Raw genomic sequence first — 19,078 nt, 5'->3', positions numbered from 1 at the left:
CTAGCCTATCTTGCAGTGGTCAATATTAGTGAAGTGCCTCTTTTCCTGGTACCCTTGTGGTGACAGCCCTTATCCAGGAGAGAAAATGAAAATTTTTGATATGTCAAAAGAAGTGGTTCCATAGTGGGTGAGGAACAATGGTCAGACTGCCATGGTGGAAACCAAGACATGACTATAAAAAAATACATTCTATCTATGGATAGACTTGTATCAAAAAATATTGCTATAATATGGTATATAGGGATGAAATCCTGACTCTGCTCCAGACTACCCATGTCCAAGTACCAGTAGGGACACTAGAGGGACTGGGTAGGTAGGATGAGAGTGAGTAGCTGAAGCCAGCTTACCCATCCTGAGGGGAGGGTGGTTGCCTGACGTGTTGCACTGATGACACCTGCTGGAGTGTGGGCCTGTCATCCACAGCAGTGACCCTAGCAATCCTAAGCTGCAAAGATGCATTGCTTACCAGAAAGCTAGTGTCATACATGCACCCTCTGTGAGCAGCTATAATAAAACATGCAAGTTAGTCAGGGGAGTGATAAGGTAGAGAGGACTCAATCCCTATTCACAGATGATGGCTATTTACCTGACAAAATACATGGGCCATCACATTGTTGCAAAAATGCAACAAACTGATGTTATAGACTACTTTGCAGAAATTCGGTTCTTGTACTCCAGAATGTCACACATTAAACAGCTAAAATATTTTGCCATTTTGAGGTAATGAACACTGACTGGTTATTAGGAAGGAGTCCACGGTAAAATGCTAAAAAGCTGCATAATAAAAACAGTGCATTTACTTCTTGGTTCCTAAATGTACTGCTGAACAGCATTATCTGTCATTATAATGCTTAAACAGAAGAGCTCTTTCTGTGCTATGCTGAATATATAAGCAGTTTGTACAAATTTGTGCAAAGTGATCTATTACACCAATTTGTTACATTTTGTAATAACACATGGTATAACAGGTTCTACAATATATACATGTTGGACATGCCTCAGTTGAGCATTGTTTATTTAGGTGGACCTTATAAGGGAAAGACAGCAGGAAAAGCACCATTTAGCATGTGCTACATGTTATTGTCAAAACTTTATTACAGCAGTACTAACCAGGCGATGACATGTAAAAGACAGCACAGGATACACCAAATTACATGTTATTGTTAAAACTTTATTACAGCAGTACTAACCAGGCGATGACATGTAAAAGACAGCACAGGATACACCAGATTAATGTTTAATGTTGGTCATTTTTAAGTATTTTTCTAAAGGAGAACTGCTGGAGAAGTATTGGCTGTTTGGTGTGTTGCTTGGTTTCTTGTTTCTAATTTCGCTGTGTTTTTTCGAGAGTTGGATCCAAGCCGTACTTTTTCCAGTGACTTATCTTTGAATTATTTAATTTTGTGCTGAGATTGCTGAATTTTGCTTTTTGGCTGTTGGTGAAGCACCCACCAAGAGGAGAAAACGCTGAGAGAAGAAGGGAGCCACTTTTGAGATTTTAAGTATTTTTTCTCTGTTTATTTGCTAAGTTTTTCTGCATAGCTGCCTAGTTTGAGCATTTTCTGGCTTGTTAAACTTGATTTATGCATTAGTAGCTGTATTTAGAGCACAACCAAAAGTTGTTTACTGAATTTCCTGTTTGCACTTAATTTTAAATCGTTTTTTTCTCAAAACTTGCATATTTTCTGTCCTTGACCTAGCACTCATGTGTGGGGTCATTTACTGCACTGTTATAACTTGATATTACTTGTGAACCTCTGCTATCTCTGAAAAAACAAAAACAAAAAAAATCTTGCTTTTTTCCCACTTTTCTGAGATTTAAAAAAGTTCAGTTACAGGCTTGCTGTTTCCTGAACTGTTTGTAAGTTTCTGTGAGGCCATTTTTGCTTGGGCTAAAGGAAAGTCTCTCTGTTGATCAGTGGCAGTGAATAACATTGAGCAGCTTCCCTGCCCCCCGTAGGAGTGGTTACTGACTTGAAACTGTAGTTTTATTGGCCAACAGGGGTCATTTCCAAAACTCCTTCATCTTCCTCTCTTAAAACCTAGTTGCCTCATGGTTTTGGTGTCTTTTCAGGCTTGTTGGCTGTTGGTGAAGCACCCACCAAGAGGAGAAAACGCTGAGAGAAGAAGGGAGCCACTTTTGAGATTTTAAGTATTTTTTCTCTGTTTATTTGCTAAGTTTTTCTGCATAGCTGCCTAGTTTGAGCATTTTCTGGCTTGTTAAACTTGATTTCTGCATTAGTAGCTGTATTTAGAGCACAACCAAAAGTTGTTTACTGAATTTCCTGTTTGCACTTAATTTTAAATCGTTTTTTCTCAAAACTTGCATATTTTCTGTCCTTGACCTAGCACTCTTGTGTGGGGTCATTTACTGCACTGTTATAACTTGATATTACCTGTGAACCTCTGCTATCTCTGAAAAAACAAAAACAAACAAAAAATCTTGCTTTTTTCCCACTTTTCTGAGATTTAAAAAAGTTCAGTTACAGGCTTGCTGTTTCCTGAACTGTTTGTAAGTTTCTGTGAGGCCATTTTTGCTTGGGCTAAAGGAAAGTCTCTCTGTTGATCAGTGGCAGTGAATAACATTGAGCAGCTTCCCTGCCCCCCGTAGGAGTGGTTACTGACTTGAAACTGTAGTTTTATTGGCCAACAGGGGTCATTTCCAAAACTCCTTCATCTTCCTCTCTTAAAACCTAGTTGCCTCATGGTTTTGGCGTCTTTTCAGGCTTGTTGGCTGTTGGTGAAGCACACACCAAGAGGAGAAAACGCTGAGAGAAGAAGGGAGCCACTTTTGAGATTTTAAGTATTTTTTCTCTATTTGCTAAGTTTTTCTGCATAGCTGCCTAGTTTGAGCATTTTCTGGCTTGTTAAACTTGATTTATGCATTAATAGCTGTATTTAGAGCACAACCAAAAGTTGTTTGCTGAATTTCCTGTTTGCACTTAATTTTAAACGTTTTTTTCTCAAAACTTGCATATTTTCTGTCCTTGACCTAGCACTCTTGTGTGGGGTCATTTACTGCACTGTTATAACTTGATATTACCTGTGAACCTCTGCTATCTTCTGAAAAAACAAAAACAAAAAAAAATCTTGCTTTTTTCCCACTTTTCTGAGATTTAAAAAAGTTCAGTTACAGGCTTGCTGTTTCCTGAACTGTTTGTAAGTTTCTGTGAGGCCATTTTTGCTTGGGCTAAAGGAAAGTCTCTCTGTTGATCAGTGGCAGTGAATAACATTGAGCAGCTTCCCTGCCCCGTAGGAGTGGTTACTGACTTGAAACTGTAGTTTTATTGGCCAACAGGGTCATTTCCAAAACTCCTTCATCTTCCTCTCTTAAAACCTAGTTGCCTCGTGGTTTTGGCATCTTTTCAGGCTTGTTGGCTGTTGGTGAAGCACCCACCAAGAGGAGAAAATGCTGAGAGAAGACAGGAGCCACTTTTGAGATTTTAAGTATTTTTTCTCTGTTTATTTGCTAAGTTTTTCTGCATAGCTGCCTAGTTTGAGCATTTTCTGGCTTGTTAAACTTGATTTCTGCATTAGTAGCTGTATTTAGAGCACAACCAAAAGTTGTTTACTGAATTTCCTGTTTGCACTTAATTTTAAATTGTTTTTTTCTCAAAACTTGCATATTTTCTGTCCTTGACCTAGCACTCTTGTGTGGGGTCATTTACTGCACTGTTATAACTTGATATTACCTGTGAACCTCTGCTATCTCTGAAAAAACAAAATCAAAAAAAAATTCTTGCTTTTTTCCCACTTTTCTGAGATTTAAAAAAGTTCAGTTATAGGCTTGCTGTTTCCTGAACTGTTTGTAAGTTTCTGTGAGGCCATTTTTGCTTGGGCTAAAGGAAAGTCTCTCTGTTGATCAGTGGCAGTGAATAACATTGAGCAGCTTCCCTGCCCCCCGTAGGAGTGGTTACTGACTTGAAACTGTAGTTTTATTGTCCGTTTTGGGTCTATTCCTGCTTCTTTCCAGCCCCTGCTATCAAGCACGCCTTAACGTGCTTTAGCACAGAGTTGCCACTAGAACAGCATCGGCCAGCGCCAGTTTAACAAGGTTAAACTTTTTCTGGCCCCATAAAGTCTGTTCTTCAATTTTTCCCTTAGAACTGCTCTGTTAGGAACCTAAACAGTTTGCACCTTCACTAAAAAGCGCAGCACTTGTTCCTAATTGCTTTTTCTTCTCAAAAAGCTCAGCACTTGTCTTAAAAGCATATCCCTTGTCTTATAAGCATTTTCATTGCAGGTCAAGCACTGCTATATTATACAAATCCCTCACTTGCAAAAGCCCCCAGGAGTGCCCACTTCCCTGCTAAGCCCTCTACTTTTCTGTCTCATACCAACTCATAATTCTTTCTAGCATGTCGAAGGGTCAGATGCTGGCATCCTCTCCTGCCCAGTTGGTGAATCTGGGAATTCTGAGGCAATGTTACAATTGCCTCATGTACACGGACAACCCTCTCCTCCTCCCACATAACACTAACACTTGTGAGAGATGCAGCTATTTAGACAAACTGGAGGCTGAGCTCTCTCAACTCAGGACTGGCAAGACCAGGCAGGAGGAGAAGGCAACTACACACACCACAATACAAGTCTCACATAACTCAACCACACCACTGAATCAAACACATAAACACACTAAGACATACTCGGAGGCTCTGAGTAAAAATTTTACCTAAACAGCAAAGGCCTCCAAAGCAGACAACCAAGCAACTGCAAACTCAAGACACCACACAAACAACACATAAAAAACAAAATCAGTGTGCAAGGCAGTCACTGCCCTTAAGGCCAAATACAACACCAAACATACTTGTCATAGGTGACTCCATAGTCAGACACACTGACGTCCCACTCACCAGGCTGAACAAGGAGAAGGTCACGGTAAGCTGCCTATCGGGCGCTAGAATCCACCACATAACACAAGCACTCAGGTCACTCCACGGCAAGTACAAGTATGACACAGTCATTGTCCATGCTGGTGTGAACGACCTGAGATGTACCTCCCTGGACTACATGAAAAGAGACATAGAGGAGCTCTCTGATTCTGTAACCCAGGCAGGTATGACCCTGACCTTGAGCAGTATCCTTCCTTCACCACGAATGATGCCACAATATAGTGACAAGATGATCAGCTTTAACAATTGGCTTAATTTCTGGTGTCATTCAAAGTGGATCCAGTGTCTGTCTGCTTGGGATGACATGCTTGACAAGCCACGCTGTTTCGCAAGGGACGGCTTGCACCTGTCACCCCTGGGATTCCAGATATTGGCTAAGGCTCTTACCACCCCCATAGTGCCTTTTTTAGGCAAGGCTCAAATTCTAAACCTACCACCCTAGAAAACAAAAACAGGAAGAAACTAAGGGTAATGCTGCTCAATGCCAGAAGTCTAAATCTCAAAATGCACGCACTCGAGGCCCTTCTCAGTATGGAGAACATCGATGTCTGTGCTGTGACTGAAACCTGTTTCAAGGCTCCTGAGAGCACCCCGGCACTATCAGGTTTTACCTCATATCATGCGTTCCGGCCCCAAAACCCAGACCATACCACAAAAGGAGGGGGTGTATCCATATTCATCAAGGATACCCACACCTCCAGGTTGGTGGCTATGCACGAAGCATCGGAAACCATCCAGGTGCAATTAACCATAGGCAAAACTGCTCTACAATTTGTAGCATGCTACAGGCCACCCTCTCAAACTCAGGAAAGTCACACAGCCTTCCTGAAGACACTGGAGGGTATAAATGTATCACCAAACACCATCATATTGGGTGACTTCAACTACCCAAATATAGACTGGGAACATTACTCAAGCCCCAACCTTCTAGCCCAAAGGTTCCTGGAGTTCATAAATTCAAATGCCATGGAACAACTAGTCACCGTCCCCACAAGAGGAGAAAATATACTAGATCTCATCATCACAAACATGGGGACAAAATGCTCCACACTGGAAGTATATCCCTTTTTGGTGAGATCAGATCATAAACTAATCTCACTAGAAATCCACATCCGCCCCACCCCAAACAAAAAGACCACAGTGAAGAACTTCTCTAAAGCAAACTTCACACTACTCAAGACAGGTGTGGTATCCTTCAAGGCCCCGAGCCAATGGAAACCACAACCCAAGCTGTGGAAGCCCTTACAAATGCCTTCTATGAACACCTTCAGGACTGCATGGATCAGGCAATCCCAAATAAAACCAAGACTCTTTCCACCAAGGGCAAACGTCCAGTCTGGTGGACCCCAGCCATAAACAAACTTTACAATAAGAGGAGAAAGCTATTACATGATAGAGCAAAATCCCAAAAAGGGAAGGCATCTTTGATCAGTATTAGCAAGAAACTACGATCCCTCATAAAATCATCAAAGGCCAACTTTGAGAAAAAAATTGCCATAGATTCAAAAGACAATCATAAGGCCTTCTTCAGCTATGTCAGAAACCTGGGTGGAAACTCCCAGATATAGTCAGAATTAGTCCAAAATGATACAAAAATCACTGAGCCCACAGACATTGCCAACATACTGGCAGACAGGTTCAGCGCAAACTTCACCCCCCTCTCCCCCCCAAAAGGAGAGATAACTATCCCAACAGAGTGTAGCCTCCCAGACATCTCAAATGCGCAGGTGAAAGCTGCTCTCTCTAAAGCTAAAAACACAGCATCAATGGGACCGGATGGTGTCCCCGGCTGTGTGCTACATAAACTCAATGAAGAACTAAACCCGCACATAAGGCAGCTGTTTAATCTTAGCCTTACCACAGGATATGTGCCCAAGGAGTGGCGTATGGCAACTGTGGTCCCACTCCACAAAGGTGGTGCCTCTACGGACCCTGGTAATTACCGCCCCATAAGCTTAACAAGCCTGGTCTGCAAAGCTATGGAGAGGATCATAATGAAACTCATAAACAAGGACATAGGGGACTTGCAGACCTTGGACCCAACCCAGTTTGGCCTTGTCAAGGGCAGATCTTGCCTTTTGAACCTGGTCGACTTCTTCGAAACAGTTACCAAGGCTATTGATGAGGGAAAGGCAGTCCATACAGCCTACCTTGACCTTGCAAAAGCTTTCGACACAATACCCCACTCGGGTATCATAGAGAAACTTACCAGCTTAAATGTAAACCCATATGTCACACGATGGGTTGCAAACTGGCTAAAGGACAGAACCCACAGGGTTAGAGTTGCTGGAGCCATGTCAGACTAAGTCCACAAAAAACAGCTTTACCAGTCCGGTAGCCACCACCATAAAGTAGAACACAGCTCACAATAAGGCAAAATTCCAAACTCTAATTTATTAACGTCACAAAAGATTAGGACAATTAAGCCATGTCAGACTCCAAGCCGGTTACAAGTGGTGTCCCACAGGGCTCAGTCCTTGGCCCCCTATTGTTCGGCATCTACTTCTCAGAAGTGCAGGCAAACATAGGAGGACTATGGCTGACAAAGTTTGCGGATGACTGCAAACTGGGTGCCATAGTGGATAGTACATCGGACACAGACATCCTTCAGAGGGGTCTCACGGAAACTGATAGCTGGTGCCAGAGCCATGGCCTGAAGTTAAATGCAAAAAAGTGTATAGTCATACCCTTCGGGAAAAACAAGGTAACCCCAAGTTACCATATAGGTGGCAAGCCACTAAGCACAGAAGAGGTTATCGGGGACCTGGGTACCCAGGTTGACAGTGGCCTCTCGTTTGACACTCACGTTGCTAAAGTGGTTCGAAAGACCTTCTACATTGCCCATCTGATCATGAAGGGATTCACATCCAGATCAAGTGAGGTCATTGTTCCCCTGTACTCTTCACTTATCAGACCAATGATCGAGTACAATGCCCCATTCAGGATGTATCTCACCCGACACCTGCAGCAATTGGAGAGACCCCAAAAGTTCCTCACCAAAAGGATAAAGGGACTCCAAAACCTGTCATATACTGCCAGACTGAAGAAACTCCAACTCTATTCAGTTGCATACCGTCTGCTCAGAGGTGACCTGTGCCTGACATACAAGGCCATGACCAACCCGGAATTAATGGACATGCTCCACCTCAAAAAATCCAAATCCACCAGAACCACTAGAGCAAGTGACTTAAACCTTAGCACGGATATAAATAGGACGCGCTGGAGGGATAGATTTATCACCCAGAGACTCCCCATGCTGTGGAATAAAATCCCGGTCCATGTGAGGCAGAGCACCTCGCTGGCTCTGTTCAAGAGAAATCTTGACCAGTGGATGGGAGATCGTAGGTTTACCCCGGGAATCATCTCTGTGTCACTGCTGGACAGAGGCACAACAAACTAATGGGCACATTATTTCTAACATAAGGGGTGGCGTAAACCACATAACTTTGGGCTAGGCTTATAAATGCCTTAGGGCAGATAGCCTAGTATAAACCTATGAACCTATGAACCTATGCTTTCATCCATGTCACGTAATGAAAGCTCCGAACGGAGCCCTTTACCTGATGCCATGCTGTTCCTTGATATGGTGGTGGAGCGTGAAAAAAGGTATACCAGTAAGGATCCCTGGAACTTGGTGGGAAATACAGATGTGGATGGTCATTTCGCTCTGTTAAACAAGTTAATGGCCAAGGAAATTGCACTTTATTTTGACACTAGATTATTGGAGAAATATTGAAGTCTCAATATTACCCCTCGAGGGTTACGCGTTGATAAATTACCAGCTGCACCTTTCTCGGATGATGAGTCTGACCTGTTTGATGAGTGGAAACAAATCTCTCTTTCCGGAACTACGGGTTGGCTCCGTGTACTGATTAAACGTAATAAAAAATCTCATGAGAAACTTAAGAATGAGATTTCAGTGCTGCAAAATGAACTTGTAGCTGAGTTGAACTATAGAGCTCAAATGGTTAACATCAATGACAAAATGAATAAGCTAGAGGCTGATATCGTACAGAGAAAACGTAATAAATTAATTCGGGACTTAAAAGATTATGAAACAGGCATCATCTTCAGCTGGCAGCGTGAACCTGTGCGTAATAGATCTAGGGGGAGGAGCTGGACTCGCAGCTCCAAACGAAGAGACTTTTCTGCATCTTCTTTTTCTTCAACGGAACAGAATACTGTTGCAAAAAGTGTTTCTTTTGCCAGAACTGTTGCCTCTAATCGAGTTCCTGATAGGGAAGCTTCGGATGTTTCCAATGAAGCTTCAAATTCAAATTCTATGGACAATGTGAATTTTCAAAATGACAACTATAACAAGGGGAGAAACGGAAGAAATGGCAGAAAGGGGCAAAATCGCTACAAATGAAGGTTTGACAACAACAGTTTCTAACAGAACTTGTAATAATGTATCTTCGTTGAAATGTATTAATTTATCTAACTTGTGTTTAAGCAATGACATGTTCAATGTTCTATGTAAGGGGAGCAAATTTGTCCCTACGATTTTTCCGTCGTTTGCTGATATTTATTTTGAAGTTAAAACATTTATTCGCAAACTTTTACTGAGTATATTTCAAAAAGTTTGTTAATGTCAATGTGAATGTAAATGTTTCAGATTTAGGTGAGGTTCATAATGAATCATTTAATGATGTTGATTTTGATGAAAGTTTAATGAATTTATCCATATATAATTATGAATGTGATGAATCTAACATTTCTCTTGATGAATGTGATGAATGTGATGATGGAATAATTTGCCCTAATACTATCATTAACTCAAATGTTAACTACTTGACAGGGTATGGCAGGTTAATGATGCCAAAATTTAAAAATGTTAAAAGCAAGTTTACACCAGTGATTTCTATACCAACTATCTCTATTTTTCAAAAGGTACTTCTCAAAGAAATAGAGATATTGTTCAGGGAATTCTGTAAAGAAAAAAAGCAATTTAACTTGAATAGAGAAGAATGGCAGGCTTTGAAAAATCTTAAAGGACTAAAAAATGAGTACATATTTAAGTGTGCTGATAAGGGGGGTAATTGGGTTATTATGGACAAACCTGATTATTGTAGGATGGTTAATCGATTACTCTCTAATTGTGAGGAATATAACAAACTTGATGGTGACCCCCTAAAATCTTACAATGATGAATTGTTATTTTTATTGGAAAGGGGAGAACGACTAGGATTCTTCTTGCAAACTGATGTTAAAAAGATGTACATTAAAGCCCCTAACACACCAATATTATATGCACTGCCCAAGGTCCATAAGGATTTAGTTGAGCCCCCTGGTAGGCCTATAATATCTGGGGTAGGCTCCTTTTTGGAAAATGTTAATGTCTTTTTGGACTTTCAGTTAAAAGTTTATCTCAGTAGGGTTAGTGCTCATATTTGTGACACTCAAGAATTGATCAATAAAGTGTCCAAAATCAGCTGGAATAATGACTACTATTGGGTGACTATAGATGTCAAGTCTTTATATACAAATATTAATATTAGGTGGGGACTTGAATCTATATACAATATGTTGGGAGAAGGTCCTAGGACTAGTTTTTTGATTAATCTATTAGAATTTTGTTTGACTCACAATTATTTCATGTTTAATAATGAGTTTTTCTTACAAACTAAGGGGACTGCAATGGGTGCTGCTTATGCTCCCACATATGCTGTGATATATATGGATTCTTTTGAAAAAAAGTTTATTTACCCCACTGATTTTTTTAAACATAAAGTAGTTTTGTACAAACGTTTTATTGACAACTTAATTTTCATATGTAAAGGAGATATGTTGGAATTTTGTGATTTTTTTGAATCTCTGAATAATAATGAACATAACCTTTCATTTTCTTATGAGATAAACAGAAATGAAATCAATTTTTTGGACCTGACATTATTTGAAAGAAATAATGTTATTGAGTTCAGACCTTTTAGAAAGAATACGTCAGTCAATATGTTTTTGCATGCTACTAGCATGCATCTTCCGCATTTGTTAAGAGCATTGCCCTATGGGGAATTCAAAAGAATACATCAGCATACTAGTATAGAGTCTGAATTGGATCATGAGCTAAATGAGGTCTATCTAAGATTATTGGAGAGAGGGTATGATAAAAAGCAACTCTTAAAGAGTATGGATAATGTTGTGAATAAGAATAGGAATTCCACATGGTTTGAAATGGATGTTTTAGATCCAATAAAAAAAGAAAGAGATGTGGAAAAAATATTCTTTGTGACCAAATAGACAACTTTTTCTAAGAAATTTACATCTTTGATCAAAAAATTCTGGTATTTGGTCAGTGAGGACGAATCCATAGGTGAGCTTTTTCCTCATAACATAATTTTTTCATATAAGAAAGGAAAAAATCTAAAGGAATTATTAAATAATAACCTCTTAACCAAAGGAATTTATCATACAACAAACATGGGAACATTTAGATGTGGCTCTTGTAGCTTATGTGATAGAGTAATCAATGTTAGTTCCATTAATCAAATTAACCATACCCCCAAGCACTACTTTAGTTGTAAATCCACCGGTGTTGTGTATACACTTACTTGTAGTTGTAATAACATTTGGTATATTGGACAAACCAAGAGAATGGTCAGAGTTAGAATCTTGGAACATTTAAGGGACATTCGAAATTTGAATTTATCTAGCCCTGTTGCTAAACATTTCCTCGAAGCCCATGATGGGAAATCAGAAAGTTTAAGATTTAGTGTTTTGGGCAAACCTTTCGTTTGTAGGGGTGATAACATATCTAATAAATTATTAGAACTGGAGACTAGGATGATTTTGAAATTTAATACTTTAAAACCTTTTGGTTTAAATTTAGAATTGGGTATTTGATGAAATTTAAAAAAATATATTTAATTAGTTTATTTAATTGAATGTGTTAAAAATATAATATATCATATTTATATTTATATTTATACATGAATTTATTTATTAATATAAATTTGGCATATATAATGAATTCAAATAAGTATATACTATTGAAATGAATATTTATTGAGAATGTGTAGTTTGTATGAGATCACTTTAAAAATATATATAAGTCTTTCTCCTTGTTGAAATTAATTATTTAATTGATTGATTGTTTGATATATAAAACTACTGCTGTGTAGCCGTAAGTTGTGATCCTTGAAGGCGAACTGCCGAGGTACCAGATCGTTGACAATAAAGGAGAATTGCTGGAGAAGTATTGGCTGTTTGGTGTGTTGCTTGGTTTCTTGTTTCTAATTTCGCTGTGTTTTTTCGAAATATAGATATATATGCTGACTTCCAGGTAGGATAATGCAGCATATGTCATACCTCTCACAAGTTTTGGCATTCTTGTGATTTGGCCATGTTGGCTGGCAGCCAGCAGTAGATGACAGGATAATTTTCAGCCAAGGAAGCCTCATCCAGCTGACAAGACTCTGAAGTGAAAGACATCCACTAAGAATTTTGTTGTCTAAGAAATGACTTGTCACTTCTGGAAAAGCTTCCGGTCTCTTAAGATCAAATTTATTATTTGTGGGCATTTTTTGGGGGAGGGTACACTGTGGAAGATGAAGTTCATGACATTGCTTTACAGCAACGATCTATGAATTTGTTTAATATATCCAAGAGAGAGAATTAGGTTTGATTTGTATAGCCTGTGCCTGCATACCATGTGACACTGGCATTATTTCAGATGTTATCTGATAATAGTGAAAAGTTTTCTTGGAACCTATATTTATTTAGGTGCTGCACTCACAGATGATTATTTCTTTCCTGAGTGATTTGCATAATACCATCTTGTAGTGAAGATAAATGCCTTTTGTAAAGTTATTAAAATCAGGCAGTTGGCATTATCAAAGGTGCTTTATTTACCTCACTAATATGATCTGTTAAAGTGCATTTTTTATGAGATAGCATTGCTAGTTCAACGAAAGTGCAATACAGAAGAACTCTGCAAACATCAGATCAAAATCACAACTCATCTGGTAACTGGCTTAGTGGTGCAGGGGGATGAAGCTCTGATTGCAATCCTGATGATGTAGTATAAACCAGTAGTCCAGAAGATGGAATAACTTGCTGATAATCATGTGAGTAAACGTCTGAAGCCAGTTTACTTGTCCTGAGAGAGGGAGATAGCTTGAGCCATGGAACTGGCAACTGCTGGTGCAGGCCAAGGTGATTGCACCAATTTGCACAGGGTTATCTCATGTTCTTGAATCTGTAAAGCAACATATAAGTGCCAGCCAGAAGTAATGTATGAGTGAGACCTTGCACACTATTAGGTCTTGGCATTGCAGTTCTTGCTATAGTTACACATACTGCATTCTATTGTGTTGGTAGGGTTTAGGTCAACATACAAAAAAAAAATCTCATTGCCCCCTCCCGTGGCATAAACATAGGAAGCCTTATTGTGATCCAGATGACTTGTGTTTGATTAAGCCTGCATAGGAACTGGAGTGAGAGGGGCAGGAAGGATGGGAATAAAGTGGCACACAGCTTGCCCATCCTGGGGGGTGGACAGCCTGGCTTGCTACTTAGACAGCACCCAGTGGGTGCTCTAGGTGATACAGCCTGTGGAGTCCAAGCCAGAAGTAAGTGCTGTTGTGTCATAGTGGTGGTCAGAGGAGAGTCGCATGGGCTAGCTTGCTGTCTCCTCCCTCAGATTGACTGGAAATTTAAGCATTTGTAATGGTCTTAGAAGCTCCTGGATCCAGGGAAAGGAACTCCTGATGTCAGCATAAATGACTTCTGTCATTGACTCTCACATCTTGGGGGCACAAATGGTCAGTTAAAGCTTATGTCTCCATGTAGGAATGAATTTGCCAATTGGTCATCATACTGATGACTGGCAGATATGAGGAGGTATTACAAAAATCTCACTAAAAGGCACCAGTGATGACACTGGGTTCAATACTGAGCTAGCCTATCTTGCAGTGGTCAATATTAGTGAAGTGCCTCTTTTCCTGGTACCCTTGTGGTGACAGCCCTTATCCAGGAGAGAAAATGAGAATTTTTGATATGTCAAAAGAAGTGGTTCCATAGTGGGTGAGGGACAATGGTCAGACTGCCATGGTGGAAACCAAGACATGACTATAAAAAAATACATTCTATCTATGGATAGACTTGTATCAAAAAATATTGCTATAATATGGTATATAGGGATGAAATCCTGACTCTGCTCCAGACTACCCATGTCCAAGTACCAGTAGGGACACTAGAGGGACTGGGTAGGTAGGATGAGAGTGAGTAGCTGAAGCCAGCTTACCCATCCTGAGGGGAGGGTGGTTGTCTGACGTGTTGCACTGATGACACCTGCTGGAGTATGGGCCTGTCATCCACAGCAGTGACCCTAGCAATCCTAAGCTGCAAAGATGCATTGCTTACCAGAAAGCTAGTGTCATACATGCACCCTCTGTGAGCAGCTATAATAAAACATGCAAGTTAGTCAGGGGAGTGATAAGGCAGAGAGGACTCAATCCCTATTCACAGATGATGGCTATTTACCTGACAAAATACATGGGCCATCACATTGTTGCAAAAATGCAACAAACTGATGTTATAGACTACTTTGCAGAAATTCGGTTCTTGTACTCCAGAATGTCACACATTAAACAGCTAAAATATTTTGCTATTTTGAGGTAATGAACACTGACTGGTTATTAGGAAGGAGTCCACGGTAAAATGCTAAAAAGCTGCATAATAAAAACAGTGCATTTACTTCTTGGTTCCTAAATGTACTGCTGAACAGCATTATCTGTCATTATAATGCTTAAACAGAAGAGCTCTTTCTGTGCTATGCTGAATATATAAGCAGTTTGTACAAATTTGTGCAAAGTGATCTATTACACCAATTTGTTACATTTTGTAATAACACATGGTATAACAGGTTCTACAATATATACATGTTGGACATGCCTCAGTTGAGCATTGTTTATTTAGGTGGACCTTATAAGGGAAAGACAGCAGGAAAAGCACCATTTAGCATGTGCTACATGTTATTGTTAAAACTTTATTACAGCAGTACTAAGCAGGCGATGACATGTAAAAGGCTGCACAGGATACACCAAATTAATGTTTAATGTTGGTCATTTTTAAGTATTTTTTCTACTGTATTTTCTTTTATGTTTTAGGCTGAATTTAAATCGTCTTACTCATATGTGCTGCCAGGCACTTGCTGCCTCTTTCTACAGGCACGAACCGTTTATAGAACTGGATCTGAGCTGCAATGAATTGCTGGACGCAGGAGTGAAGTTTCTTTCAGAAGGTCTGAACAATCCAAACTGCAAACTGGAGAAACTGAAGTATGAGAAAAAGTTTTATTACCTTTTAATTTAATACAGTGCTAGATAGCACAAAGAGATGTGTGAATATCCATAGTCCAGTGATAATTATATGTTTAGCAATTTGGCAATCACTAAATCCTACAGTATTTGCACATTGTCTTGATTAATATTCCAGTCTAACAGCAGGATTCAAAAAATACCCATTGTATAAAGGACCCTCACAAAGTGTAGCTGCTAAAATTGAAATTGTTATTCTGAAAAGTATAGAATTTCATGCTATAAACCATCAGAGCCCTAGTCACATGCAGTATAAAGCTCATTAGCAGCATTACATGCATATTGCTTTCATTAGTATAACGTGGTTCAAGAACTGAACGTTCCTGTAGACCAGGGGCCTGATGTGAAAGAAAATATTTGTGTGCATTGTGTGCATCTGACCTGCTGCTACAATCAATATAAGCACAAAAGGAGTTATGAGTATGGGATGACAAACAAGACAGGATGGGGAGACTGCACAGCAGATCATCATGCTAAATAAAGTATGGCATACCAGCTGCCTACAAACACTGCTGCCTTTCAGTTACATAACTGGAAGTGATGTATCCTCTTCCGGGAGAATAACTGCAACAGTAAACTATTACTTTTGAGTTACGTCTCTTGTGCCATTCTGTCAGCTGAGTATTAGTACTGTGGCTACTGCGTGTATGTGTGAAACAAATTTGAAAAAATGTGATCATTATTATTAACATTCTGATACACACATCTTATCAGGATAGGGGATGTCTGTGGATAAAAAAAAAATGACTGACCCTGCTATGTACCATAGTTTGAGGGACCTTTTATAGCTGAAATATTCTGGAATGGGTACTTTTGTCCTTATTGATTTTCTTTTTCACTGCTTACTGGAAACATTTTCAAACTACAAATTTAAAATTCACTCTAACATATGTTACTGCATTAAACAAGAACTTATTTTAAAACAATCAGGAAGGCAAATGAAAGAAAACATGCATTTATGCAAGGCCCTAAAAATGTATGCAGGGGCCCATGGATTGAAAACAGCCTGGAGACCAAGGTACACTTAAACCACCACTGGCCAGGTATGTTTTCAATGAATAAGAGTTTCAATATATTTTTAGTGAATGTGAGCTTCAGTTGAAGAAAATTTTACTGTTGTTTATGCTAAGTTTGTTTTCAATCTGCAACTGTTTTATTTAGCAAATGGCCATCAGTGTTTGTGCTACAAAGTTTGAAAAGTGTGTCAATGGCCCAACAGAGAATACACTTGCCTTTAGTACAGAAGGCTATGAGTTCTATTATTACACTAAGTAAGGAGGGCGCTGCACTCCTGAGTGTGTCATCATTTGAATGATATGATAAACTGAGGCCTCATCTGCATGAGCTGGTGGTAGTTCAGGTGGATGTAAAAGATCTTGTGGCATCTATCAAAAAGAGTAGGGGAAGTTCCCCGATGTGCTAGCCAAATTTCTACTGGTAAAATAAATACCATCTTAGGGCTCTCCTGAAAAGAGGTTACTGGCCTAGTGGGAATAACCTAGTCAACAAAGGATAAATAAATTAAAAGTTTTAAATTAAATCCAGATCTCTGTAATCATTTCAAAAGTAAACAAGAAAATAGTATGCACATTGACAGTTTTGAAAAGTGTTTAGGGTAACTGGGGGAGACAGCCAAGTAATGGGACAATGGAATGGCTGCATGGGGTGGGGGCCCTGGTCCATTACCCTGCCTAGGGCCTCATTTGACCACAGTCCAGATACTGTGGCATGTGCCACTATAGTATTATTTACTACATTCTTGCAGTAAGTAAACAAAATATTATTTTTGGTCTTGCATCTTCAAGCCTACAAGTTTGATTATTATTCACAGCAGATGTTTACAGTTTTACAACTTCGGCTTCAGAGGTGTATTGCTCTCTTCTACAACTTCTTCTTACTTTGCCAAGAATGACTATATTATTTTAGGAAATTTGTTGATTATGTAATTGCACCTGCATAACTACAGTGATCGAGGAGGATTGCTGCTCTCTGTCACTTATATTAATAATGGCAAAAGTTTTTATCTGAAAGTTTTGTTGAAATTTTACAAAATATAATTTCTTCGGCATTTTTTCAGCACATTAGGTGAGGCCATTGTGCAGAGGGATAAAACCTTTACTCTGCTTCAGACAACACATAATTGATTAGAGTCTCAGGAGCTAGCAGAATTGTAGGGAGAGGACGGGAGTGAGTGGCTGATGGTGGCTCACCCATTATATGTGTATGAAGGCAGCCTAGGATCGCTCCAATTATCAGAGAACAAGTCGGGCAAGCTCCATACCACATAACTAGTCAACTGCTTAGTCTGGAGTTTAGGCACATCCAGAAGGCAGCAATTGCAGAGCTCACAAGGCTTCCCTAAGGGGACAGGAGATATTGCATACATCCCAACACAGCATGACAATGGACAGTGGGTCACAATCCTGAATCTCCTTCTTGGCCTCAGACATCAGTCAGGTAGAATCCAAGGGAGGCTGAGGAAGTTCTGGTAGACCCATTGATGGAGGTGAATGAAAAAAGCAGCTGATGGCAGCTGACAGCTGCGGGGGAGAAAAAAAAACATTTTTTAACATGTCATGTAATAAACATGAAGATGCTATTATTTTTAAATTGATGCCCACAAAGAGGGAAAAAAGTCATTTTCTAAGTGCTAAGAAGCTCCTCTCACTGATTTAAATGCTCAATATATTGGAGCAGAACCTAAATTAGTACATATGTTGGCACCCTAAAGTCAATAAAATGAACAAACTAGCAGTCAAAAAAATGTCTCTCTGAAAAGGCAAACACATTTAGGGTTTCTACAGACAGAAGATCCTAAGACATTTTACTCTTTAAAGTCAGTTAGACTCATGGGGTTCAAGATAAATACCCATGAAGTGTTTTTAGGTTATCTGGAACTTATTACTTTTTCTGTTAGATTGCAGTAGCTGTTTGCATGATTCCTAGGCTTTAGACCTACTATGGGTGTATTTACCTTATTTCTGTTGTGTTGAAGCTTTCAACATATCTAAACCTTGTTAAGGTCAGATTTAATGCAGCAGTGTAATAAGCCCAGTATCCTAATATACTGGGCCTATGTTCGGCTACCAAAAGCAATAAAATGTGAATGGCTAAATCTCAAGCGGAAAAGAGTGAAACAAAAAAGCAGAAAACAAGGACATCATTGAAAAGAAATGCTTTGGAAAGGCCATAGTCCGCCAACATCACAAAGAAAACCAACCAAGGTGGGGAGGGGGGGTTGCATGTCCCACACCACCCAACTTTATATGCCAACTCCGAGATCATACTACAGTGGGGAATAGGGCAAATTTAAAAGGTCTCCCTTCACTTACTGTAAGCATCACGTTACTTTCTGGTTGTTGGCCAACTATGGCCATTCAATGAATTTATTTTCATTGATGTCCTTGTTCGCTGCTTTTTTGTTTCATTCTTTTCCATTTGAGATTTAGCCGTTCATGTTTTCTTGTTCTTGGTAGCCAAACATGGACCCAATATACCTTGGTCAATACTTTTTAATACCTTCAAAGGTATATGTGTAAAATATAATAAAAACTTCTCTGAAAAAATCTGACATGTAGCTGTCCTTCTTCTTTATATTTCTTTGTATTTGATTATATTTATTAGTAGCTTTTGGACAGACTACATTTCATTATCTTGGATACAGTTATAAACTATTGTCAGGGTATAGTGTACAACCTGCTCACACACACACACAAACACACATATAGATAGATACAGATATAGATATAGATATATGTATATAGATATACAGATAGGTATACATTAACAAACTGTACATAGTATAATAACTAGCACAAACTGAATCTGACAGTTTAGCTCTTCTGCGTTATTCGTGAAGGATATTCTTAA

General features: G+C 39.3%; 1 protein-coding gene across 2 annotated transcripts in view; it reads left to right on the top strand.

Annotated features, from left to right (window-relative positions):
• LOC122802555 (NACHT, LRR and PYD domains-containing protein 3-like) overlaps positions 1-19,078 on the top strand; it is an 826,460-nt gene that overhangs the window by 560,189 nt on the left and 247,193 nt on the right. For both annotated transcript variants that reach the window (XM_044072217.1, XM_044072216.1), the window contains exon 12: positions 14,999-15,169. In XM_044072217.1, the coding sequence (XP_043928152.1) occupies positions 14,999-15,169 (171 nt within the window). The remainder of the gene's footprint in view (positions 1-14,998; positions 15,170-19,078) is intronic.

The sequence above is a fragment of the Protopterus annectens genome, chromosome 5.part0 (assembly GCF_019279795.1).
Source record: "Protopterus annectens isolate FY-2018-M chromosome 5.part0, PAN1.0, whole genome shotgun sequence".
Classification (NCBI taxonomy): domain Eukaryota; kingdom Metazoa; phylum Chordata; order Ceratodontiformes; family Protopteridae; genus Protopterus; species Protopterus annectens.
The sequence above is the reverse complement of the archived record's forward strand: the minus strand, read 5'-3'. Positions and strand labels throughout refer to the sequence as shown.